Below are 27,859 nucleotides of genomic sequence, written 5' to 3'. Positions count from 1 at the left end.
ATGTTCAGCACAAGATTTCCTGCATTCCTTCCAGTTGGGACTGTGAGCTTCCACCACTCTAATGAATTCACACATGTAACTACCTTACACAGTCAGAAGTCTGAAGTCTGACATCACAAAATGTACTTTTATTGCAATTAGGAAAGGAGGAAGTAGTTACCTGTGGCCTCGAATATCAGACTGATCACAGACTCCTCCTAAAGCAATTCTGTGGAATTCTCGACCCAAAGTCTTTGCAATTGATCTTCCAACACTAGTTTTACCAACTCCTGGGGGCCCCACAAAACAAAGAATGGGTCCTTTGAGGTTGTTTTTAAGCTGTCTGACAGCTAAGTACTCCAAAACTCTCTTCTTCAGCTTCTCCATAGCATAATGATCATTATCCAACACTATTCGAGCTGCACGGATTTCAAGGCGATCTATCATTGAAAACAGAAGAGAGATCAGCACATTTGACTTTAAAAAGGGAACTGGTTTTCTACTCTTTCCTCACTCTCCATTTCTGCATACTGTTCCTGTATTAATAGTATCACCCTCACAACTTTTGAAAACTGGTACAAAGTTGACATGATACTCAATTTTTCTATTGCACCTCAAGTTGTAATTATTAAAATTAGCTACAATTGTGTGTTTTCATCCTCTTGTTCCTTACCAAACTTGCTTAAGAAATACCAGAACCTTTTTCAGGAAGATTAATGCTACAGAAACGTCCAAAAATTTTTTTGTCCAACATACAAAGAGTAATTGGATGCTCATTTCTTCATTATTTTTGATGCATGCTAGCACCAACTTTAAGTAATAATCCCTTCATTTTTCTGTGAAACTACTCCTAATACTTCTTAAATTCATATTCTTAGATGTACAGTTGTGCTACACAACCTATTCAGTATAGAGATCTCACAGAAGTCTAAAGGTCTACCTGGCTTAAAGTAACACATTAATAATGTTTTTACAAGGCAGAACTAAGTACACATGTTTACATGATGGTCACTTGTCCTAAAATGTCTGTGCAAGAGACAATCACCAAAACTAGAAGGGTTTACCTTTTGTACTCTTGTTCCATGGCAATTCTACCATCAGCTCCAAGTAATTTCTTGTCAAAGCATATTCTGGCATTGACTGAGGCATCTTCTTCAACCTGGAAATACAAGCACTGAATTCATAAGGCCAACCAGGAATTAACTGCAGGACAGGGTAAAACTGCCCTGCACCACAGGACAGCTACTGAGCAAACCTGAGGTTTAAAAATCATTTTGAAAACACAACCAACACAAACATGTATCAATTGGAAAAGGTTTGCAGGATTTGTTTTAAAAGATAAAATAAGAGAAGAAACCGCTATTTTTACCTTTTTATTTCCTTCAGACAAACTTTAAGAGCTTGTTCTGACATACTGGATGTTCTAATCTTTTTTTCTAGCATGACAACATCATCATGATCTTCTTCTTCCTCCTCATCCTCTGTAGTGTTTGCAACATGACTGATTCTTCTATTAGGACGAATAGCTACCACCTAAGACATGGAGAACAGGGCCAGACAATAGTATCAGGTCTTGTTTTTTAAATAAGGTGTGTACTTTGGCTTTGAATGGAAACCATGATAAAAACATATGAGGTGCACAGAAAAATACTCAAGATTTTAATTCCAAAAATAACTTCACAAAGTGTTATTGGTACACCTTAAGTAAAGTTAAGAGTTCTTACTTTACTGTAAGTATTCCCTAAGTGCATTTATCATGTACCCTAAACTAGCAAACAGCAGAAGACAAGAACAAAACTGAAAGGAGCTCTCTGGGATATTTCAAGCACTGCAGCCCATCACATTAGGCAAAATAAACCTAATCTTTACAAAATGGGTAAGTTTTCCCTCCTACCCATTTTCATTTCTCAATTACTTCCCACTCACTAAACTGCATAAGTGCAGTTAGTTGCAGGAAAGGTGCAAGCTGCCCTAGCTTACCAACACACATTTTACAATGCACATTCTTAACCCATATTTCAAAAGCTACCATTCATCTGCAATGCCCCAAGGAAAAGATACACCTTTCACTGCACAGGCCAAAACTCAATGCATGCACACCATGCAAGTAAACTGGGCATCAGATACCTCTTCAAAGGAATCTGAGCACTTATTCAATGTCAGAAAGTGCTCAGATTAAAATAAATAAAATAAATATTAAAATAAATAAACAAATAAAATAAAGCCTAGGCAGTTTTAAACAAATATTTTCTCTTTTAGGTATCTAAACAGCCAAAGATGCCAGCTGGGTGTTTTCTGCCCCTCCAGGCTTACCATCAAATATTATGGCTATACATTACAATTTTGCACAATTAAAATCATTAGCCTGCTCAAAAAGTGTATCTTTTTACTTATTTAGGATGCTTAAGTATCCCAGATTTAAAGGTCCATACCCTTTTATCATCATCCTGTTTGGGCTTTCTTGTTTTTTGAAGCAGCTTCAGGCCTTCAATCTGTCTAACAAGCAATGGTATCGTCATCTTGAACCGCTCCTCCAGCCTAACAGCATCTAAAATCTAAGAGCAAGAGTTGTGAGTAACCAAGTTCCCACTGATGGATCAGCAGTCTGGGGGAAGGGAACATGGAGAACATGGAGAATACTGTTACTGTCTTTTCACCAGTTATAGAATAGATGGATTAGGAAAAAAGGTAGCAAGAAAAGCAAAGAGAATACTGCACACAGGGTCTGTCCTCAGGGGTCTGGATGCCTAAGCTACAAGCACTCCAAACCAGGAAAAAAGTCTTTTATCCTGTCTGTTTTAAGCATCTTAATATTTGAGATGCATTTGCTGTGGCAAGCATCTATCAACATTCTATTTTTCAATTACTGAGCCTCAGGGAAGAGCTAGCCCTCTAAGAAAGTTAAATGATTTCCTTGGTTAACCCAGGAAAAAATCTTCTTATGCCTTAAGATGTTTTTTTAATGACAGATTTTTGTGTTTATTTTGTTAGTCTTTTTAAAATTTTATACATTCCATTTTCATGTTTAATTAAGTTGATATGTGGAAATGGGTAGAATTCTGCTCCTCTGTATTTCCACAACTTCCACTGGCTGCTCCTTTCTTTAGAACTTTTAATAAAAATAAAAAGGGACACGCTAAATATAATAACTAATGTTCCTTCCACCAGCAGGATATTCAGCTACAGTACACACCTTCCTTCAAATCACTGTATTAAGTGCTATTTGTGGTGCTTTGAAAGAATCTAACTTACACTTTCAATTCCAGGTGCAGCATTAGCAGTGACAAAAGAAAAGGAACAACAAAACTTACAAACACAGCAGGCAAATACAGAAATCAGACTAGTAAGAATCAAGCCAAAAGGATCCTTTTTGCATAAAGTTACTTTGACATACAATGGAAATTTAACCTCTCAGTATTTAAAGAAACCCAGACCTTAAGAATGTTTTCAAAAAGATTTAAAAAATTAACTCTCAAGTTGTTAGCATGTTCTGTCAACTGTGATAAAAAGCAAGGTTTCAACACAATATGAAAAAAGATTTATCATCTTTACCATGAGAAAGGCAAGTCCATGCTGGATTTATTGTTTAAGAAAATTAACCATTTCCAAGGCTAACTAGATTAATTTACTTATTAGGTGAGTTCTGGCACATACATATGTTAACACTTTAAACAACAGCATAACTTTTTACAAGCATTCATGCTTGGCTGTAACACAAATACCTGCTGACACAACCTTATCAGTGCAGAGTCTCAAGTGTAAACAATTCCAAAATTATCTAAAACTGACTGACTGTAAAAAAAGACAGCAAACCCCTAAATCCCCTTAGAAAAGTTTATGAACATGACACCTGAAGCTTCTCTTGGTTGGATGTCCGGATGATAGAAGTCAGGATATCTGGCAAAGCTTCTCGAGGCAGGTTGTCCAGGAGACGCCTCAGCTTTGCGACCGCAGGCACTGACATGTCCAGCATCTCAACCAGCTGTAAGAAACACACCATCAATAACATCAATTTTTTTTTTTAAATTATCTGAGTATCTGACCTAAACAGGATTGTATCTTTTGCTGTGAAGCTTGTCTACGTGGTTTGCCAAAAAGCTACCAAAATAAATTCACAAAAAGTTCAGAGAGGAGGCACTAAATCGGCAAAGGGCATCAAGACTTTGGGATTTCTCCTTGTTTGAGAAGTTCAAAAATATCATTGCAGCACTTTTTTTTCAATACCTACATCTCTTATTTCCCCCACACACCCTAATTAAAAACTTCCTCAGTTAACACTATGATGGCTCTTCTTCTATATGTCCTTCAAACTCAGATTCGTTATACCTAGTTTATATATGCATCTCTTTATAATCAAGGCTTCAGAGGGTTTTTTTCCCTTTAATAATTAAAAAAAAAATCCATTGTATATATTTTCATATACATATAAAATTCTGGAAAAATTAATCAGAAGTATTCCTTTTACTGGACTGTATTTATAGTATTGCTATATATGAAACACTAACATATCATAGCACTAATATATGCAGTTAAACTCACCCTGCATTGAGCTGTATAGACACCCTGGAACTCGACACAGAAACCTCAAGCTATAACAAAAACATTTGTTTTGTAGCAGAAATACTGAAACTCTACTAGTCTCTGAGAAATATAAGAAGTAGAGAAACAGAAGGACAGACAGGAAACAAATAAAGAGCCCAAATATATACATAAATAATAAGATTACAACATATTACCTGCACTGCATACTTGTAGAATTGTTCTGACAACTCTCCAAGCTCCTCCTCAGATTTATGCTGATTAGTAAACTGCTCAAGTCGATCCAACTGCTCCACTTCAGCAACAGGATAAGGCTTCTCCTTGAGCAGCTGCAGGATCTGGAATCGGCAGAGCCCCGTAACCAGCAACGTATAATGTGGCTTGGGCCAGTTGCTACCAACCACCTGAACTGCCAGGGCAGCAGTGCCAATCCTAAAAACAGATCAAATCCTTGGATTATTTGTCACCTTCCACAGAACATTTTGCGTGCTTCCTTAACAGCTACATGTTCCAAGACCCTTTTGGGCCAAAGTTCCTTATCATGAAAGGCAACCAAGCTATAGAACTTCCTTTGTAACAGAGATTACAAAACCAAACCCTAAAACCTGAAAATGAATGAGTTAACTGAAAAACTAAGATAATGTAATAAAGGTCACAGAGTTTAGAAACCTGTGTAGTTTCTTCATAAATAATGGATCTCGGTGTGGACAGGCACACTGACATTTCTGCCTAAATGACAGGCATTGGGAAACTAAGTCACACTTCTTCAGTGAAATTGCCGGCCTTATACTCAACAACTGTTCTAGATCGCAGCACCTCTTTAGGCAGGCTTAAAGCAGAAGATTTTTTCTTGCAAAACCTTACTAAGTCCACTGATACGATCGAGTTCGCAGAGTAAGGATTACAGCATGTAAGTTTTACTTATACTCTACCCCACAGAAATACAATTCGTTTTCATTTTATGTGAACTAGGCTACTATCCGTGTTTCATACTAGGTGAAAAATGCCATGGTTAACAGCTGCGACAGCCCTGCAGCTACGGGCCTGCGTTCTTTGGCCTTATTTTCCTCTTCCACTTTACTCTCCTTTTCCAAACTTTCCTTCCGGAGGCCTCCCAGTCTGTCCCCGACACCTCGCAGGCCGGGCCGGTGCAGGGTCTGCCCGAGGGGAGCAGCCTTTCCCACAGGGCGGCGGAGCGGGACGGCCCCGCGGGGTGAGCACGGCCGGGGAGGCCGCGAGGGACGGAGGGAGGGGGAGCCGGGCAGGGCCGCACCTGTGCAGGGAGGGCAGGTCGTCGCAGTCGGAGGTGGGGTCGCTGGTGTTGGGGATGACGCCGATGATGGTGCTCCGCAGCGAGGTGCCCTTCAGCAGCCGGCTGCGCACCAGCTGCATGTTGCGCGGGGAGTCCACGCTGGTGCGCATGGTGGAGCCGGGCAGCAGGACACCCTCGTGGGTCAGGAGCAGCGGCAGCCGCGTGGGGATCTGGATGGCGCTGCCCGCCGCCATGGCCACCCGCGACCCCGCACACCCGCCCGCCTCCCGGCACCGCGGCCCCGCCGCCCCGGCCGCCCCCGCCCCTCAGCCCAGCCCCGCCCCGTACGGGCGCCCGGCAGGGCCCGGCCGCGCTCGGCCCTCCCCGCTCGGTCCCCTGGCGGCTCTGCCCCCCGGCCCTGCCCTGACCCGGGAACAGGGTCGCTCCTGGTGCTCCCGACATCGCCCCCGGGGCCTTTCGTGTCCTTCCTCCTTTCAGACGCCGAGCCCGGAGCGTTTCCCCTCCGCTCCCCGAGGGCCGCTCGGCCGCCGGCAGGTGTCAGTCTGACTCTGGCGATGGATGCGGGCTCTGAGCTGTGAGCAGTGCTAAAGGCGCAGGCACTGGAAAGGGAGTCTGTAGCAAATCTTACTGTTTGTTAAATAGGGCGGTTACGAAGTGAAATCCATTTTTTTTGTTGTTGGTTTTTACACAAATCTACTCTCCTGCGTACGTGCTCCTGGCCAAAGAGCTCAGGGATTCGGTTTCACAGAATCAGGAATTGCCGGGGCTGGAAGGGCCTTCTGGAGATCGTTCAGTCCAACCCTCCGCCAAGCAGGGTCACCTGGAGCAGGTGACACAGGAACGCGCCCAGGTGGGTTTGGAATGTGTCCAGAGAGGAGACTCCACCCGCTCCCTGGGCACCTGTTCAGTGCTCTGCCACCTTCAACGAAAAGCAGCTCTCCCTCCTGCTGGGGAAGCACAGGTGAGCACAGGTGAGCACAGGTGAGCACAGGTGCTCTCCCAAGTGCGCCGGGCAGCCCCAAAGTGGAGGGAGGAGAAGCAGGACACGACATCCTCTCCTCACACAGTGGGATTTCCAACGCATTATTGATGTTCACCGGGGGCACAGCTCACCACAGCTCACTCACAGACCACTGACATTCCTTTGCCCAGCCAAAACAGCCTGCCCAGGTGAAAGAGTTCCAAGCACCAAGGCCCTGGGGAGTTCAGATGAACAAAACTTTCCTTTTTTTTTTTTTTTTCTCCTATTGGTGAAATGAGGTGCAATATCAAAATTGCATAATGCAGTGAACCACATTAGCCAATGTCTTGTTAATCACTGACTTGCACAATTCATGTTGAACAAAGGTAATCCTGTACAGAGGGGAAATCACAGGAGAGATGAACTGCCAATTTGAAATTCAGAAGGATAGCTGCAGTTAAAACCTCGCTGAATCATGTGGTTTATTAACACCTTGATCTGTTGGCCTACAGGAAAATGCAATATGGAAATGCCAACGATATATTTAAATTACAGCTGAGAAAAATATCTTCTAAATCAACTACCTTGGTTACCTTAGAAAAAAGCTGGAATTTAATATACTAGTCAACATGACATTTAGAAAACATTAATATAAAAGGGCATGTAACACATGGAATATGGAAAGCGGTCTGTGAATTTCCGGATATTAAATATAATTACTCTGTTAACATATGTTCAACAATCACAGATGTTTAAGCATCTCTAAGTATATTTGTTTGGAATGTGAACACAAACCAAACCTAAAGGTTAAATATTTGCTCGTCACATATATTGATGAATTTTCTCAGTTTGAGTATTTTAATTAAAAAGAATCTACCAATCTCATCGTGCTTATTCTCCAGACTACCATTTTTCCTTCCCTCAGAGATGACTAGTCCCTGTGGTCATTAAAAATAGTTTCTTAATTCATTCTGGAGCTGTATCAAAATCAGATGTATTTTATACCTGTAAATAACTCATAACTTTTTCGTCTCCCCCCACCTCTACTCAATTTCTTCTGTTTACAGAAACATGAGAGAGTTCAGCATTTCCAAAACCAAGACCAAGGCACCTCACAATGAAGACTTGAGGTTAATTTGTTTGAATTAAAACTCAGTTCTCTTCTCCTAAAACGTGCATATACTTCTCTTCTGCCCCCTCACTGGCACTAAAGTTCTCAAGCCCTCTGCAGCTATTTTATAGAACAAGACACTCAATCTGTTATCAGAATTTCTCTTTCTCATACTGCTTCTTTTTCATACTTACAGATTATTTGATGCAATAGTGTTCTTTAGGAACTATTTTTCTCCAGTCTCAACTGCTATATCTGTAAATGAAACAGAAAAAGAAGTCTGCCCATTTTCTTTTCAAGTTCTCTCTCTAGTGTGTGAAAATTTAAGAGCTTCTCCTTAACAAACATGTTATCTGGCTCCCAGTCCAACAAAGCACTTTTGCTTAAAGGTGCTATGAAAAGATGTTTTGAATTGATTCAAGGTGTTATATCTATACATCAGATAACATAAGACATCCAATAAGGAATATACAATATACAAAACTGTCAGCATTTTGCAATGCATGTGATGATCAAACACATTTTAGAGTCATCTGAGATGAGAGATTATATGGATGCATGGTCAATCCCCTGAGCACAGGTGGACTACATAACTTGTCTGTTCATTAGATTATTTTCCTCAATAATATTTCCTCTACCCTAGATGCTGAACATCCCCTGCTGCTTCCAACCATCTTGGAGGGTGTCATGAATACCTCAAAAATTTTTAAAATACCATAACTAGGAAGGAATTTTATGTAAAGCTATTGAAATGATGTCATAATATAACTGAACTGCATTTTAAAGTGCATGTATTTTAATGTCCACTTTTTCTACTCACTGTAAGGTTGAAATGGAAATTTAAAATCCTGGGGGTTAATGCAGGCTTTGTATTACATATCCTCAATCATTCTTTCTTCACACAAAGAATCTGTTTCTTTCACACCCTGATTGATTAAAAGGCTCCCAGTTGGTTATGTAAGGACAGCACATGAAACACATGCCAGGAATTGCTGGCAGCACGTCACTGACTAACAGAGTGCGAGACCTTGCCCAAACTTCTGAAGCTGTGTGTAGGATTCTTTCACAGCAACTGTAAAATGCATTTTAGGAGTAAGTGCTAACAGACCTCACCAGAGCAGTTGAACTTAAAAACTTCATCTTTTATTCAAAAGTCTGAGCTCCAAGAAAGGGAGAGGAGGGGGAAGTACACAGAAAAAGAAATTCAAACTTACTGTTCAAATTTGAAACTTGAGCTAGAATAGCATGGGGCAGAGAGACTTCTTGCCTGGCTTGCCTAGCCAGACAGGATTTTCATACCAGATGCATACATACCACAAAAATAATAAGGATTCAGAGAAGCTTCTGAAGGACAGGAAATATCCACGGGAAATTAAAGAAATGCCATCAGTAGAGCTGTGCTGATAATGCTCAGATGAGGATACAGCTGAAGGAAGAGAATTTCACACAGTGTCATACTACCTGGAATATCTCTCTCTTCTCTGTTTAATCTGCATACTGCCAAATCAGCCATTTTAGGGAACTGCTAGTAAGAGATAAAAAAATGTTGCCTTAGTATAATGTAACTGAATGAAAGAGTTGAAAGGGCCACATTTGAGACTCATATATCTTTGGTATGGTTTCATAAGCTTAGCCCATTTTTTTTTTAACCTTAAAAATGGAAAAAATTTTGGCTTGTAACTAAGAGGAATAAACTTTCTCCTGAAACCAAGAAAATTGTCACCAAAGAAATGTGGAAAATAATGGAATTACTGCCACAGCTTATTGAAGTAAATACTCCCCAAGTCAAACTCGATCATACTTGTAGTCAATATTTTAATGAAGTAACAGTTTGAAGCAGCTGCAGAATCACATTTTTATGTTCCTCTTACCAGAGGGAGCGTTTTCTTTCCCATAGTTCAAATGAAATTTGCTGACTGCCACCTAAAAATGGCATGCAAATGTTCTAGAGTAATTCTAGAGTTTAGGCTGACAGAAAGTCCACACAGATTGTGGGACAGAGCCCAGAGTTATTACACAAACATAATTGTAGTTAAATTTGGGGATGAAGAAGAGTTTTGCCTTTACTTCTTAGCAACTGAATAGACTGCCTGATCTGGATTTAGTCACTCCTCTGTTTCCAACAGTTTGTCAGAATATTAACTGCACACTGTAGGTCAGTCAACTCAAGAATGTTTTCCTACCTGATCCTTTCCAAATCTGCAGGAAAATGATTCCCTACATGAAGCATGATCAAGTCTGCTTTCTGTTATTCAACCAAATTTTATCCACATTATTCAATCCTTTCCTCACTGGTCATTCTTTGCTGTTGTACCTGCATTCTGCCATTTGGCACAGGCTGTGCCATACAGACATCCAGCTCTTCCTTGCCAGTTTTGATCACAATACAAACTAAGTGGAGTCTTTAGCCAAAATTTTATCCATAATTTCACGTTTGAAAATATTTTGAAGCTGCCAAATATTAAAAATATTGTTCTAGCAGCTGGATTGATTTAAAGCCACTAAGTAATCATAACTATGTACTCCCTGAGGATGTTTCAGGAAATTATACACTAGAACCCATTTCCTCTCTAATCTGGTTGTGTAAGTTCAGGTCAGGGAGACACTGACTTCATTGTCTGAAATTCTGAAATCTCTATAGCAGAAGCATATCATGTGTACTTGACAACACTGCTACTTTATGCTGTTTCCTCTAATGTACATAAATTGTTTAAACCACCTTAATTTTCATAGAAATTACTGTATTAGTTAAGCACAACAGCATCCACAGTTTTACATTTTTACCCGGTTGGCCCTCTGGTAGAATATTATGATAGAGAATATATAAAAGTACATTTGGGTTTACCCATTGCCTCTTTACAGAGCTTCCATGTGTACAAACTTATTTTCAGTATCTATTCTAAAAATTAAAAATGCTTATCAGTTTCAGAAATTCCTGGGAATCTTGCCAAAAACTGCTGTAAATAAGGACACGTAGAAAAGAAAGAACTATATGACATTATGAAGTGTATATTAAATAGGTGAGAATTTCTTTTGGTTTACAAATATGAGATTAACCAAGTCACTGTGATGTGCATAATTTTGTTAAGTTGGACAGACATTGGAGGTTCATGATGAAGCATGAAGAGCACAGAACACTTCCCAGAATGGTGCTGAGGAAAGAGCCTTCCATTTAATTAGCAGCTTCTCTGGTAACATCCAAGACAGCAACTCACGTTACTGATATCTATAAATCAATCACCCATTTGGGGATTAATTGTTCAGGATAGGAAGAAAAACCACAATCCTAAATGAGTACCAAAGTGGACTACAAATTCATAGATGAAAAAGCACCCTTTATTTCCCCAAACCTCTGCATAAATCTTGACATTTTACTCCACTTTGTTCTCCTCACAGTCCTTTACTTTTATGCCCTCTTCTACCAGAGAGACAAAAAAAATCTCTACTGTTTTCTCCAGTCACCTCTGGAAAACATTAATATTGATAGAGTAAAAACATGCAGTGCAGGTTCCTTTTCACATAAGCTATTTTTCCCTAAGTTATGGAAATGTAGAACAGGAGAAGGAAGAAGCTGCTTTTTTCATGTTTATTTATATGCTGCTTAAGAAGGGAGGAGCATCTTTTCCTGTCAGTTGAGTTAGAGAAAGCCCATTAGGTTCAATTCTGGCATGCAAGTATTAATGACAGCAATGGCTTTCTTCTTATCCATTAATTCAATCTAAAGCACAATTAATTGCTGTGCACTTGCACATTCCAGAGGAATCTCTGGCCACAGCATAAGAGGCAGCACAGTGAGAACAGTCTCACAGCACTGCCTGGTCTGCACCTGTCACCCACTAACTGGCTACAGATAAATAAAAATGTATAACAACAGACCTCTGGTTATCTTTCCTTTAATTTAGACACAAATTGACATCTCTTTTTGATAACTGTTGGGCTTTTGGTTGGTTTTTTTTTTCCCACACAATGCATACAATTTATATTTGAATTTTTTTAAATTAGTTTCCACGCAGAAACAGATGGAAAGCCTGACTGCTCTACTCCAAATTCTCTTCACCTTCAACTGTTTCAACATAAATATTTATAAATTGTACCCATACTAGATTAATAAAGAATTAATAAAGAATGTAGTTTAATATAGTTTTAATATCAATCAGCATGTCCAACAGTAGGTGGCACGTGTATTATTTGCAGTATATTTCACCATCTTTCTTTCTCATTTGATTCCACATTAGGTTTATAATCATTTACAGTACAATTGTTGAAAAGCAAGGGGATAATTATTTTTAATTCTAAATTGCTACATTAAAAAGGAACAGCAAAAACAGCAAGCAAGCCTTTCAGGAAATATTAGGCTCTAGGAAGTGAACTGACAAAACACGGTGACAGCAGATACATTACAAATGCATAATTTAAAAATTAACAGAAACCTACATGTTTGGATTCTTTTTAGCCTCACTTTTTGTTAGATCAGCTATTTCAAATAGGTAGCTGTGCTAGGCTGATGATTGTAACATCAGCCTCCACAATTTCAAGTGGAATAGAATCTTCAAATGCGAACAAAAATGAGACCAGAAATAAAAGCTAATAAAGCCAGGTCCTATGAACGCTGACACAGGGGAAAAAAAGAAAGCAAACTTTTCCTATTTCTTTTAAGATATATTTTACTTGGGAAATTGAGGTCTCAGAATAGGATATTCATTTTGATATCTGAAAGTATCAGACCTGGTTCACCAAAAAACCCCTCACATTTATTTATTGCATATTCAGTATTCTGCCTGTTTCATCAAGGGCTTTGTTCAAATTTGCCTGTGATGACTAGTCCATTCCATGAAAAATCAATGGCTTCAGACATTCAGACATGGGTTTCTAGGTTTTGGGGACACTTTATCTTTTTAGACTTGGAAGAAAAAGACAAGAGGCAGAATTTCTTCTCAGACACTATGTCTCTAATGCTTCCAGGAGCTATGTGAGTTCTTTACACTCTTCTTCTTAATGGTGGTTTAGTAAAAATAATCTAAGATGGGTCTATTGAATATGTGAAAATCAGTTGAATATGTGAAAATTATAACAGTTCAACAGTGGAAAAAGTAAATAGTACAGGAATTAATAACCTGACTTTTTCTTCTGGCCCAGCTTGTTTACAGCTCAAATTCACCCAGCAGTCAACCTTTCACAGAAAAGATACAGAAAATACAGAAAACATGAAGCAGATGCAAGGAACATGGCTGTAGCATTTCACTGATTTTTTAACTTGTGAAGTTGCATTTTAAATTCCTGTTAATCCGTGATACAAGTTTAGCTTTAATGGTGATTTAGTAAGAGAACAGAACTGTCAAGATCCTGCCAATTTAATTGAACATACAAGGTCAGGTGATACGCTCTCAGGGCTTTTTCAGTAGAAAACAGAAGAAAGCCATTAGTCCTTTTTACAATACTAAACACAGTTTAGAGTAAGAGTTGTAAGCTCAGATAATATCCACTAGTCTAATAAAATGATAGGTTTCCAGCAGAAATTGCCTTTTCTATTGTGAGAATTCCAAGAGTAGAAAGTATAACCAGGAAAGTATAACTATGTTAAAAATATAACATTCCTTCACTATGTTCTAAACTACTCAAAGACCAAGTTCCAAGGCCAGCAGGCTTTGAATTGGGAGCAAGTGTTGGCTTTGAGCAGGATAATTCTTATGTCCTGTGCTATAATTGTTGTTCTCCAAAATAGAAATTTACAGCAAACATTTTATCAGTGGTTTCAATATAGCTCAAAAGACCAATTTCAAGGAGCAAGTCTGAGGTGACTTGAGCATGAACATAGCAGACTGAAACACATAATTGGCTGCTGGACCATTACCATAACAATTATAAATGGCACAACATTAACTAGGAGATAATTTCTGGAAATGTGCTCTCAGAGTCACCAACACAGATCTCCTTCAATAAATATTTAATATTTTAATTTTGATTATGATTTACTACTTGATTTAATATTTAATTAACATAATTAATATTTAGGAAGACTGGAAAGAGCTGTATTGTGCCTTGATCAAATATGCAGGTGATCTAAAATTCTGCAGAGGAAAACGATATGGCACTTGTTGCAACAGAATTATGGTGACAGAGAAACAGTGGGAGACAGGTGTGGAACAGTGGGATTTCTGAAGTGTTTGTAAATATAGGTATGTGTACACTGATGGGATGCTTTTGAGCATGAAGAGGGTGTAGGAAAACACAGAAAGGCAGCAGAGATAAGAAATAAGAACATTCTAACTTAGCAGTAAGACAAAAAATGGTGTAACATTTTTTTGACCAGTAAATATCAAAAAAAAGTATAAAGATTAACTGAACACAGAAGAAACAAAAAGCAGACTTTTCCATTGGCTCAGAAACAGAGCAGGCAACCATGCCCATATTGGCTCAAGATAACTAGCAAAGGTAACAGTGTCTGTGAAAATGAGATGAAACAGGCAAATAATCAACCTGATAACCTGATAAATCTGTACCCTGACTATTAAGGCAAACTGGCCTATTACAGGAAAAAATCCTGTGCACTGTATATACTGAATAAAAGCTTATGTCAAGTGTTGGGCTGTAAGTGCTCAACATTTCAAACAGTGCTTCTTGTATAAAATGTAAGCTACAGAGTGCAACAATTTATTTCTTCTCATACAAAACTATAATTTAAGAATGAAAGAGAATACCACAGGTCTCACAGCATGAAACAGCTGCAATTTTACAGGGAAAACATGAGAGCTAGATGAAGAACTGGATTTTAGTCATATATCTGTATGGTTCAAAACACTGTTTCAGAGCACAGGTGCCATAATTAATAAAAATGCATGAGATTTTATTGAGATGATGAAAAATAAGAAATGCTGAACTCTTACTTTCAGATACAATTATGCAGTTGATATGCAGCCTGGAGTTAGGAATGGAAATTCTTCCTCATGGAGACACAACTGAAGTAAGTATTACAATTCATACTAAAATGCAAGCAATTATACTGCCATTTAAGAAAAAGGGGCAAAGAATAAAAGAGAAAGACTAGATTTTAAAATGTCTATATTTTTTTTAATGAAGAGAACCCAAAGCTATGTTGTAGGAGCAATCTTATCATAGCAAATTTATTAGTGGCTCCAATAACCTTAGCTAAACTATGCAGTATCTACACCTTTTGGAGGTAATAGTGCTTCTAAAGAGCTCTAAGTTTTACCATCTTTTAATACTTTCCATACACTCTTGTCAATAAAGTTACATCACATCCTATCAGACTAAGAAATCAAGATGGTAAAATAGAGAAACAGAGAGAGGTTTACTGAGCATCTTTATAAGAGGAAACTCTTGTTAGCAGGCTCAGGAGGATGATGGGGTTCCCTTCTGCTGTTTCAGTGTGGAGACTGTCTGAGAGTCATTTGTAGTCCATTAACAAGGGCCAGTGTCTCAGCAGGGGTAAACTGAAGGGAATGAAGCTGTTCCATATTACAGCTGCTAAGCATCTGTTACTGAATGTTTAAGTCAGTTATTTCAAAATGGTGAATTAACTTCAGAATTTTGTCTTTTTTTTTTTTTTTCTGATCATGCATTTAAAAGAAAACATTCTCAAATGTTTTGAAATTAGACATAATTTTTTTTTAAAGGTGACTAATCCCTGATCTGCATTAAGGGATTCAAAATGCAAATGAAAAATTATACTAAGACTGATTAAACGAATCCAGCTACTCCAGAGGCATGCATTTCAAATTATACAGTTGTTCCTAATAATCAGAGCAAATGCTAATGTGATCAGTACCAACAGTAATGCAATCAGAGCACACCGTTACACAGTCAATTTATTTCCCTTAAGATTTCATCCTTCTCTTTCAGAAAACTTGGAATAAGAATGACCCACTTCCAAACTGAAGGAGGTATCTCTATGCCAGCTTTCAATAGATCAGTTACTCACTGACCTGACCTGTTCTGAGAAAGGTCTTTTTCTCTTCCTTGGCTAGAGAAGGAGCTGTCAGAGAGTACATTTAAAGAGAAGTTTTATAAATTTGTATGTCTCTTGACTCCCCACTGAAGCTCATATACTAATTCCTTCAGGTGTATACTGTGACTAAACATCTGATAAGTGCAATTTTTATTTCAGATTTGGGAAAGACAGGATTAAAGTCTTCAGATAGATTTGAGATCAGATGCTGTACTGTAGCCATAATTTAATTTGGGGGATAGGTGAAATCATAAAGAACCTTTCTACCCGTTTTTCTGTCTGACCTTTTTACCACCCACTGATAATCTCTGAAAAGTACTGATGGATCCATTTTGAAAATTAAAGGAAAGCTCATGTCATTCAGCTGAATTAGACCAAGAACAACATGCAGAATTTTAGTAAATATGCAGCACTTTGCCTGAGCAATAGCCATTTTGTAGAATGCTTTGAAGTAATTTTAAATGCAAGTTACTGGTGTACATAAGATCACATACTACCTTTTCTTTTTTCCCTCCTGTTAGCATAGTCCTTTAGCAGCTTTAGACAGCTATGCTCTTTTTTTTTTACAGAATTCACTGTGCTGATACATCTTTTTTGGTTAAAAATTTTAATTTCAGTGATTCTTGGACTACTGACACAGTAGCTGAAGTAATAAAAGACATGAAATTAAAGTCTAAATTTGCTGTAAATTTACTTAAGGTTCAGGAACATGTCTATCATGTTATGCCTATCTCTGAGGGAATACTTTCTTATAAATATAATATTAGTAAAATTGGCAAAAATCATGATAATGACAATGGTTTTTCATGAAAATGTGAAAACCAGCAACTGCAGCACTAACAACAAAAAAGAAAAAGGCACAGAATTAAGCCTCACAAAATTTCTGTGGGATTTGATGGTTTTGCTCCATGGAATGCTAAAACTATATTAGGTAAGTAAATCCTCATCTAATTCCAGACACAGCCTTATAATCATGGATCAATTACAATTACAAATGCAGAGCCATCTTCTATGATACAGTGTTTTTTTGAAGTGTCTGTCCTCTAATTTATGTAGTTCTCTCTGCCTCTTGGATAGATGAAGGAGGTCTCTACCTTTCTGATGATCAGAAACAAAGGATCATCTTCATTCCTGGTGTTTATGCCAACAGAGATATTTATTTGTTGGATGATCCCCTACCAGCAGTTAATGCACAAGTTGGAAAGCTTATTTTGGAACAACATATAAAAGATGCCCTTAAATAAAAAAAAAACAAAAACACCAAAAAACACACACACAAAACCCAAACCAATACTGTTGGTAATGCATGAGCTACAGGAGGTAAATAGCTTTTTCTTTCACTCACGAATACCACGGTACAAAATGTGTATATGTATTTTCACAAAATAGTAACAATTCTTCAAAAAATATGTGCAAATAATTATTGGAGGGACACCACTTACCTTTTAGAAATAGAACAGAAAACAAGCAATACCTCTGGAGATTGCTGTGGGTACACTGGGGGTAGCAAAGAGGGAGTAAAGGGTAAATGCAAAGTGTTTACGTTTTCAAGGGAAGAGAGAGATTTTTGTAACAAATCCACTATGAAGATCAGTAACAAGATAATGCTGATATTAAAACCTGGTTTTTAACTTCCATTTAGTACCTATTGAAATGAACAGAGCTTATCAGTTCTCTCAGTCTTAAGAAAAGACCAACCTGCACGGCTTCACATTTGTTTCTTTTGATTTTGAGCATTTTTCATGGCCTTAAGGGCTGGAAACATGTTGTTTATTTGTAAAAATTAAGTGTCTTTCAGGAAATAAAAGCAGTTACCATAAAAACCAATTAGCTGATGTATAGATGTCCAAGTGCCCAACTGTTTTGAAAGGTAAATCATTAAATAAAAAGACCATTTTTGGCAAGCTAACTAACTATCTTGGATCAGCAAGGTAAGATAAGGACTCTAAATGAGAGCAAATATTTACCAGTTACATCACCTGTGTGTGTTCTGCCCAGATCATTCCAGAACAATTTAAGCAGAAGCATAACCTGCCTGTCTTCACTGGCTGCTGCTTTCTTTTGAACTTGTTTACTAGCTTGACCTGATTCCTCCTTTGCTCCCAACACAATCCTGGATTCTGAAATTCCTACAACCTCAATGAACAGGCAGCAGCATATTTCTGCATCATCTGCTTCACTTCTCCCATGGCAAAAAAACCCTGCAAGTCTTTATATGAGACCAAAATGATTTTAACATTCTGTTAATGGCACAGGCTGTGGGACTGAGTGTAACTATTTAAAGGCCACGCTATGCGATTCCTGAACTAATTCTAGGTTCTGATTATTTAGTAATTATAAATAGATTTCTTCCTCAGGAACTTGTCCAGTCTGCCTTTGAAAACACATACAGCATTGACAGTAAATTCCAAAGATTTACTGCCTATGGTACAAAGAACCTTTGGCTAAGTTGCTTTATCTTGGGCATCCCAGTCATCAGATTAGACACTGAGCACCTAATTCCTACCCATCCTCTTTGTTTCACTCTCATCTTTGCAGATCTCTATTACATCATCCCGTAGCACTTTTCTTTATAGCTTGAGGGTTCATTTCACAGATGAAAAATCACTTTTGAATCTATAAAAATTTGGCCTCCTAGTTCAACTGAGAAAAAAAAGAAAAGGGGAAGGCAGAGGAGGAAATGGATTTATAACTATTTTTCCGTGGAACAAAACTTGGGGTTTGCATTTCTTTCTATTGACATTTTGTTTTGTCAAGAATGAGAAGGGAAAAATCAATACATTCCTGTATGCAGGCCTACTCATCATTCTCAGTGGGTACATATAATTTATTACAATTTGTTAGTCAGTCAATAACTGAAAGGAGAACTTGCCAGACAGCAGCATTTAGCAAAAGCAAGGACTCTACATATGAATAAGAATATTTGACAAAACGTTCCTGTGGAATAAGTAACACAGAGGTTCTTTTCGGTGGTTATTGTGCTAAAATATGCTTAATATTGGCTGACATTAGCACAAAAATTACCTCATCTAGTTCTACAAAGAATTTTACATTGCAGCTCCTGTAAACCAACTGCCTGAGAAGAGAAAAAACGGGAGTTCTTTTTTCATTCAAAACTAATGTGCACAGTATCACACTGAGTTAGTTGTTGTTTCAGCTAAATATCCCTGCTTCAGCTAAATATCCCTGCTTTATTGAAATGCAACAAATGCACTATGTAAAATGTATTTAAAATAAAAAAACCCCAAACAACTTAATAAACTTTGAAAAATTTTATAAACTAAAAATGCAGATTGCTCTTTTGTTTTCCTCTTCAAAGAGAAATATTTTAGTAGAGCAAATAATAGAAAGAAATAATAATAAAAAAGGAGCATTGTATATTCATATTGAGGTTAAAGCAGATAATACTTGGATCTCACTAGGATTTAGACTTTTCTCCTTCTACTCTGCCCTCATGAGACCCCACCTGCAGTCCTGCATCCAGCTCTGGGGTCCTCAACAAGTAAATTGTGGACCTGTTGGAACAGGTCCAGGAGAGGGCCAAAAATTGATCAGAGGGATGAAACACCTCTCCTATGAGGAAAGAGAACATTGGGGCTGTTCAGCCTGGAGAAGAGAAGACCCCAAGGAGACCTAATCGTGGTCTTTCAGGACTTGAAAGAGGTCTATAAAAAAGATGGGGACAGACATGTTAGCATTGCTAAATGTCATTAGCGCCCTTGTCCTAGAGCCAGGACAAGGGATAATGGTTTTAAACTTAAAGAGACCAGATTCAGACTAAATATAAGGAAGATTTTCATGGTGAGGGTCATAAAACAGTGGAACAGTTTGATCAGAGGGGTGGCAGATTCCCCATCCCTTGAAACATTCAAGGTCAGGTTGGACAGGATTCTGAGCAACCTGATATAGCTGAAGATGTCCCTGCTCTTTGCAGGGGGGTTGGACTAGATGAGCTTTAAATGTCCCTTCCAACCCTAAACCATTCAACGATTCCATATAATGTGACAAATGCATAGGGGGCACACGAAACTAAATATATTATTTCTAGAGGAAGAGAACAAGAAATACATCACAGTCATCTGAGTCTGGTTCCAATAACATGGAACTGAGACATACCTCTAAAAACTCAAGAGGATTATCCTCTGTGACTTAACTTCATACTGCCTGTGAAAATAACTTCACTCTGTATAGTAGAGGAAATGCTTGAAATTTCCAAAGTATCCAGAAACATAAACCAAATGTCTGAAAAAAAAGTTGACAGTTATATCAAATGGAAGGTGAGGCATTAGAAGAAGAGAGTGTGATTTGGGTAAAATGCAGGTTTTATATTGTGAAACTAAACACTGTCAAAAGTTAATACAAATGTTTCATAACTCAATGCAATAAAAATATGGTGTCTGTGTGATATGAGAGAGACTTGTATAAAACCTATAGATCCAAGGCTTTTTCTACATAAAGGAGGATTTACTATACAAGATGTCCTAAAACTGCTTTATATACCAGTCTTCTTTAGACCAAATTTCCAATTTAAAGAAAATAAAAATTAAAAAAAAAAACAGTGTAGAAAATGTGCCATCTAATTCAGTTGCTCTGTCTCTGTCCAGTCCTGTCTGTCGTTGTATCCGTGAAGATTATGTTCCATTTCTGTATTTTTTAAAGGAAAACTACAACATTCTGGATAAAAAAACTGTTGTGCTGGAAAGTACTTTTATCTATTAGTTTATGGAATCAGTATAGTCACCATGATCATACCAATCATCATTAAAGGGTTTATTTTTCATTAAAGTTTCCTTCTATGTTATCTGGTAATTTGTCTTAGAAGGTAAAGCAGCTACCTTGTTTTTTCCAGTTAGTTAGAGAATACCTATTTAATATTTATCTAGACTTCCTTAACAATTGAAGGAGAAAACCAGCAACCTAAGTGAGATTTATCCTGTCCTGAGATAAAATGCCTGAAACATGAACAGTCCTTTAGAAGTGTCTACTTATTTCCACTGATTGTAAAGACAGATAACAGGCTTGGGTGCAGACATCTACATTACAGGTACCTAAAGCAGATTACATGAATCTCAGCCTTTTACATCAGGTTTTCTATTATTATACAAAAAGAACCACCTATAAAAACCTCTTACTCAGTTAATCTTCATAAAATGTCTAAAACCCTCTGACAAGGTCTCTCAGTAAAGCTATTATCCTGTTTAACCTAAGTCCATAACAGCCCCTCTAATCTACTTTAAGTTGCTATTATTCATGTACAAGTCACAGAGCTAAGTGGAGACAGTAGGTTTTGCTATGAAATCATCAAATCCTTGACATCCTGACTCTCATGCTTTTTTTTTTTTTTTTGCTTTCCTTGTGAAAACAACAGGAAGGCTTTAAGACTTGACATTTATTTTACTTTCAATAACATTACTTAGAAAAGGTGCTTTATAAATGATGATGTTGTAAAAGCTATAATAAAATTGCTTGCTTCTCCTGTAATTTTAATCTTAGCCAGGATTAAGGCTTTTGTATGCATTTCTACATAAATTCTAACTACAGTAAAAGGCTACCACCTGATTCTGTCTTTCCCATTATCCACAGATCTTAAAGAGTTCAATGAGTTTCTCTGATAAAACTCCCACTGGCAGTCTAATGACCCTTTTTTTCTCATAATATGGATGAATTAGATGTGACCCTTCCATTTCATGCTGAGATTTTTTTGCAGCAGTTTGAAGTCTTCTTTATTCTAGTCAAAATAGCTCTTGTTTTTCCTTCTCTGCTAATTGCAGTTGCTATCAAGCTATTCTTTTTGGGTTTTTTTTATTCTGTTTAAGTGAGTTGATGTACTATTCCTTCAAGATATTTTAAGGGTTTTGAATTATCCATTTTGCTTGAACTACAGAAATTTACAGCGTATGCTTTTGATTTTTATCCTTAATCTTCAGTTCTCCAGATTCTTTTGTGAAGGCTTATCAGAAGCTGAGAACTGTAGAACCAAGTATCTTAACTAGCAAGCATGTTCAGCACAGGAGGCTGTCAATTATTCCCTGCTCTTTGTAGAACCAGCTCTGGTTAAACCGTTTTTAATGAATGTAGTGAGGTCTCTTCATCTGTGCAGAGTGTGATTACAGGGGGACCTGTCAACCACTACTGCCTATTCCCCCAGAGTCCTGCAGGTACCAACAAAGACCCAGATATAGGCCAGGTTAGGAGGGATGGCAAACTGAAGTGGCTGGAAATTCACTTCTGTAGCACATGATAGAAGCACCCAGCAATGCAAGAATTGAGAAAATTCAAAGATACTTTCCAACATTCAACCATCACTGCAGAGCACAGAGGTGTTCAGTTTTGCAGAGTGTGTGCTTGATTAGGTGTGCTGCTATTCTTCAAGCTTCTCTCCCCTTCTGACAATACCTATTAAAGTATTTTCACTGGTTTTCTTGTATGTTTTGTCATAGTTCAATATTCCCAAAACATCACTTAAGAGAGATTCTGCAATGGTAAGGATCTTGCATTATTTTGTTATTAATGCATTATGAGTACTGAAACATGACAGGAGATTTTGAATACAAAAAAGGTATTAGTAACATTTTTCTATGCTAAAACCTTCAGGGAGAAAGTAGATACAGAAATAGCAAGTGCAGCCAGAGTTTTCAACTGAGAAGTGACCTGAAATCACCTGAAGGGAACCAATTCAAGTACTAGTAACTACTCTCTAACAGGTTTTTAAAGGTGTCCTAAGCTAGATGCCTAAACTGGGTATGTGTTAAAACTGCAAGCCATAGGGCTGTCCTAACTCTCTCCTACAATGCCAAACCTAGATAAAATTGTCACTCTGCTCAGGATTATAGGAACTACCTTCTTGTAGGTTTCTGAAGGTGCAAAGTATTTAAAAAGTTAATTGATAAGTCTCAATTTTCTCTAAATCGAAAGCAGAACTCAGCTTATAAAAAAAAACAAAGCAGAAGCCAGAAGGATATGTAGGGTTCTGCATTCTTGGGACATTCAAGCAAAATTACAGAGCACAAATAAGTGGAGAGCTGTCATTGTACACACATTGCAATGTTTCAGTTCAAATCACCTGCATGAGCAGTGTCATTAACAAATGATCAGCTGTGGTTTACACCCAGGGGTTTTATTAGCACATGGTACCTTGGATTCCTATTTCAGGGGTTTTTTTCTGAGAACTATCCAAGAACTAAGAAGAACAAAAATCAGCAGATCACCACTGCTGTCTCATGTACACTCCTCTGTGAAAGGTCTCACTGTAATTCATACTTATGAAAAGGAGACAACTCTATCAACTAGTAAGACAAATACAGTTGAACATTCTTTGTTTCATTTTTGCCCTGATTTAGATAGGCCATGTTGGATTTAAATTCAGCTGATTGTGGATACTGTAGGCTGATGATCCCAGTCAACAGAGGGATAAAAGAGTGTTTCCATCAAAGTTACCATGCTACACAAGCTGCCACGATCCTGGGGCTTCTTATATTTAGAAAACGAGCAGCCACAGCAATGCTGCAGCTTCCACTACAGGCCTTCAAAAGAATTTAACAAGCACCATGAAATCCAGTCTCACTGTGCCAATTTTTTAACAGAGCACACACTTTTACCTTTGAGTTTTAAGCAACCTCTAGAAACTTTTTTAAGAGGTAAGGTTCAATGACTCTCATTAGTGGGTTCAGATATTGTTATATGTATCCTCAAGGTTTGTCCAGAACCCAGCATATAAGAGAGTAGGGAATGCACTGCAGTTTAAGCTGGTAACCAGTGATCCATTAGGCTAATTAAAACATACTGATCCAGCAGGATTCTAAGCAGTGAGATATCCCTATACTCAGGGTATGCTGTGCAGAGCAGGTGTGTTCTCATTGTCCAAGAGAAATGTTAAATAGGATAGTTCACACCCACACAAAGGTTTGATTCTCAGAAACACACAATTTCAGTAAGACAGGACCACTCTCCTTAAACTTACCATCCTCAGAGTTCCTTGACTAACCTCTTGTCTAATCTGTATACAGACATGCATATATAAATTACATACGTAATTCTCTTGTCTACATTTGAACAGAATTTAGCTAAAAATGAGCATAGAGAAATGAACTCACTTTAGTAGCATTATTACTTGATTGTTAGTGTTGCCATTATATATATATATATATAGTTTTAAAATTCACACTAAATATACTGTTTATTGCCTCTTAATAACTACATGGTATGTCCTTAAAGCAAAAGGGGCCAGGAAAAAAACCCCAAGACTTTACATCAAACTGTGAAAAATACTTTTCTAGCTACTGCAGCTTGGCAGTCTCCACAGGCAGTTCTAATGGCTTGGAAATTGCCTTGGGCTCTATTGCTAAATTCTGTTGTTGATGAGGTTTTATGTTGCTTCATTCTTAAGCAGCCTTTTACTTTGATTAGTCACTTTGCTTTCCTCAACAGAGCTATTAAAGTCAAAATGAACAAAAGGTGATTTTCCAATAATTATATCAGATTTTTTTTTTTTTCTCCTTAAATTATAGCTGAGTTGCCTTCTCCAGGTGTGTGTGAAAACAGGAACTGAGACAAACTCAGAATTTACTTCACTTGAAGAGATACTGGATTATGCCTTGGTAAGACCTACCTTTAAATATGGCAGCAAGACTCCAGTTTATACAGATACTTTAAATTCTATAAAAAAGCGAAAGCAGTATTAAAGACAGTGTGTATGCATTAAATAATAGACTTTTCTGCACAGTTTCTGAGATATCTTCCTGAGACCCCAAAACACTGAGTCACTGAACTCTCTCAAAGGCTGGCCAAGTCAAATAGAAATTATATTTAAAATTATCAAATGAGATACAGGGAAAACAGTTCTACCTCTATTTTACTACCTTGCATTTTGCCTTTTTTAAAGGCTATATCTTTCAGCTACAATTGAGATCCTTTCAGCAACTGTACTGATGATCAGATCTGGCAAGCACTTGAAATCACTTTTATGAAAGAAACAGTATGTATTTTGGGTTTTCAGTCAGTTTATTTTCTGATAAAAGTACTAAAATGAATTATGGTATATAATCATTCAAAAAGGCTGTAACAAAAATACTGAATGAATACTCTCTCTAGTGCAAGTGTACTACACCTTAAACGTGCTTTCCTCCTCTCATTTTTGTGTGTGTGGTTGTTATGACCCGACCCAGAAAAAGGGGAGGGGGGTAACCCAGGTTCTTACCAATAATTCCCTTGAGGTGGATTAGAGTGAAACGACACTGAATTACTGGTGTTTGAAAACATAGATAGGTAGGATTTATTCTAATGATTTTGTTTGAACAGGTATGTTAACATTTTGGGTGTTGTCATCTGTATTATCATCATAGGGATAACCCCTGGGGGAAAATGCATAAGGGAGAGAAAGGAAAGACAGGATAAGGGTAAGGGAGAGTAAGGGAAAGAAAAGCTGAGAGTGGAAAGATAGATTAGATAGATAGATAGATAGATAGATAGATAGATAGATAGATAGATAGATAGATAGATAGATAGATAGATAGATAGTCACCACCCACGGGGTCCAGCAATGACACTTGGTAGTTGCAACTTCCATGTCTGTCAGTTGAAGTGTGGCCTTGATCTGCTGGGGGTGAAGGAGGGAAGCCCCCAACTCAAAGGAGTTATGAGTTATTATACCCATGGTTAGTGTCACAGGCCATGCCACAAGGCTCCAACATCTCCTGGGTCTGTGCTGAGTTCCAGGAGGGGCCTGGCCAAAGGGTTTTTCCCGCCTTTCAAGGTTGGCAGGGCAGGGGATGGTCTTTGATGGGCCATCAGAGGTAGAATGTAAAAGTCCTGCAGAAACCTGCAGAAGTCCCTTGGCAATCCTAGAATGCATAAATCATTAACCATTTCAGTCTCTGACAGTGGTAAAACACAGCTAGAAATACATGTCACAGCTAACTGTAAAATCAAATGAATGCACAGTGGAGCACTATCAGTATAAAGAACATAAGGAAAGTATTGCTTTTTTTTTTTTTAACCACACTCCAGATGTTACAACTGCCAGAAAACCTATAAGCAGCTATTGAAAATGGAGGGGCACAGCAGGTACCCTGCATGGCAGGAGCACTCAGAATTCAAAAGTAATTGAAATTAATTTAGTTGAGTAAGAAATCTGACCACTGTAATTATCTGAAGCTTCTAATCAAATTCCAAATCAATGTTGCATATAATTCCACAGTTCAATCACACTAAAAGGTGTCCAGTGTTGCAGTACTGCTCATGTCTCATGTATAGTATTTTTCTGAAACTGCATTAATATTGTAGGATCAAAATCATATAGCAAGAGTTGCTTAAATAAAGAAATTATTTCATCAAAGTGAAATTCACTGGTGATTGCTCAAAATTCACTAATGCTTCCCGGTGCCAATATTTGCCTTGTTTCCTTTCCAGTGGGGATCCATGGATTAGCAGCCAAGCCCCCATCAGCTGCACAGACAGGGATAGTCATGCTCTGAGCAGCTACCAAGAGAGTTCACAGGAGGACCAAGTTTAGCAAAGGCTCTCTAGGGTTTCCTTTTTATTTACAGGACATTTGTTCAACCAAACTGGCACACACAGACCAGCAGAGCCTCCAACCATATTCCTTTCATGCAGCTGTGCAGCCTGTAAACTCCATGCAAACAGAACCATTATTACTTTTCTTCTTCTGACTTTTGCTTATCCTCCCTCAGGGCTACTCAGACCCTTTTCAAGTTTTGAGCCTCAGCAGGCAGCTGGAAGAGGATCAGGGAGGCCCTTCCACTGAAAACTTCAAATCTTCTCCTGACATTTAGCACTGCAGCCCAAACCAGAGCCTGGCTTTTCCCTGTGGGATTGGCTGGCAAACACTGTGCAGTACAACCATCTCCAGGAAACAGCAGATGACTCACATGTTCACTTCCAGTCTGGTACAGACACTGTCAAAGCAAATTTGTGTTGCTGGATACTGAGCAGCAGGTGGTGTGCAAGGAATAGAGATTTTTATTTTGTTTTATTTTTTATTTAAGTTTGAATCTGTTCTAATTGTGTCTCTGAACTACAATAAGGCTGTGGAGGCAGTGTATTTTGATGTCCAGTGTACCTTTTAAAACTCAAAAGCCAGCAGTATTGTTTTAATGCATTTCTGTTTAACATTGTCGTGGTTTTTTTGTTTTATTTTCTACCCATACTAATAATCTGAAAGATATTGCACTGAATAATTTACTTTATCAACCTGTTAGCAGCTACAGAAGAGAACTCCAACAAAATGAACGTTCCTCAATTAAAAGTCAACCCCTCAAGAGGTAAATATAAATGCTAGAAATCTGCTGCTGTACAGACTGAAGAGACTAGACTGCACACAAATAATATGTAAAATATTACTAGGAGGAGTGACCATTTATAGGCTTGAGTGCCACTCACACAAAGAGATGGATTTCACTACCAATTTATGTAACAACAATGGGACCAGTTCTCTGCCTCAGTTTATACATGTGTAGAATCTGACAAATTGCACAGACCAGATTTACTTGATTTCAACCCCAAATATCCTTTGCTTTCCCATGGATGATCATTCTCAGCATTTCAGATTCTAAGCAATTCCTATGGGCAGAGACTCTCAAAAGCTAAATTTGAGGCAATGCCTTATGATAAAGCACTGTCACAGCCCCTCTGAACAGCCAAGCCTCTCCCACTGTTCACAGGGCTTTTGGTTTTCCTCTGCTTGCACTCAAAACCGACAACTTCACCTAGTCCATATTCACAGGCTTTTACCAAGATTACCAGACCTGTCCTCAGGTAGAATCATCAGTAATACAAACCTGGCTGGCCACTAGCCATTAAAAAACCTGTTCCCTTTCATTTATAAGACTTTGTTGCCTTATCCCTTCTTCCCCCTAGATTCCACATATGTAAAACTCAGCCACTGTTGAGCACCTTCCTGTGTTTGTGATCAGTATTGTATTTTCTACAGTGATGCGAGAGGCTGGAACAGTGTGAAGCTTTTTTTTTTAGAAATAAACAAACACCCAATTTCTTTATGAGTTAAAGAGTCTT

The 27,859-nt window shown here is 38.1% G+C and overlaps 1 protein-coding gene and 1 long non-coding RNA gene across 2 annotated transcripts in view; one reads left to right on the top strand and one right to left on the bottom strand.

Moving 5' to 3' along the window:
* LONP2 (lon peptidase 2, peroxisomal) overlaps positions 1–6,086 on the bottom strand; it is a 36,628-nt gene extending 30,542 nt beyond the window's left edge. Inside the window, exons 1-7 of the mRNA XM_064671135.1 lie at positions 5,792–6,086; positions 4,716–4,950; positions 3,830–3,961; positions 2,412–2,534; positions 1,349–1,512; positions 1,044–1,138; positions 161–419 (exon numbers count right to left, since the gene is read on the bottom strand). Coding sequence (XP_064527205.1) covers positions 161–419; positions 1,044–1,138; positions 1,349–1,512; positions 2,412–2,534; positions 3,830–3,961; positions 4,716–4,950; positions 5,792–6,024 — 1,241 coding nt within the window. The 5' untranslated portion in view covers positions 6,025–6,086. The remainder of the gene's footprint in view (positions 1–160; positions 420–1,043; positions 1,139–1,348; positions 1,513–2,411; positions 2,535–3,829; positions 3,962–4,715; positions 4,951–5,791) is intronic.
* A 7,270-nt stretch (positions 6,087–13,356) lies between these two features.
* LOC135422117 (uncharacterized) lies at positions 13,357–27,839 on the top strand. The gene is made up of 3 exons (XR_010434317.1): positions 13,357–14,824; positions 24,337–24,426; positions 26,518–27,839. It is a non-coding gene; the product is annotated as an uncharacterized LOC135422117 (long non-coding RNA).
* Positions 27,840–27,859: the final 20 nt, after the last annotated feature.

The sequence above is a fragment of the Pseudopipra pipra genome, chromosome 14 (genome assembly GCF_036250125.1).
Source record: "Pseudopipra pipra isolate bDixPip1 chromosome 14, bDixPip1.hap1, whole genome shotgun sequence".
Classification (NCBI taxonomy): Eukaryota; Metazoa; Chordata; class Aves; order Passeriformes; family Pipridae; genus Pseudopipra; species Pseudopipra pipra.
Note: the sequence above shows the minus strand (reverse complement) of the source record. Positions and strands in the feature narration are given on the sequence as shown.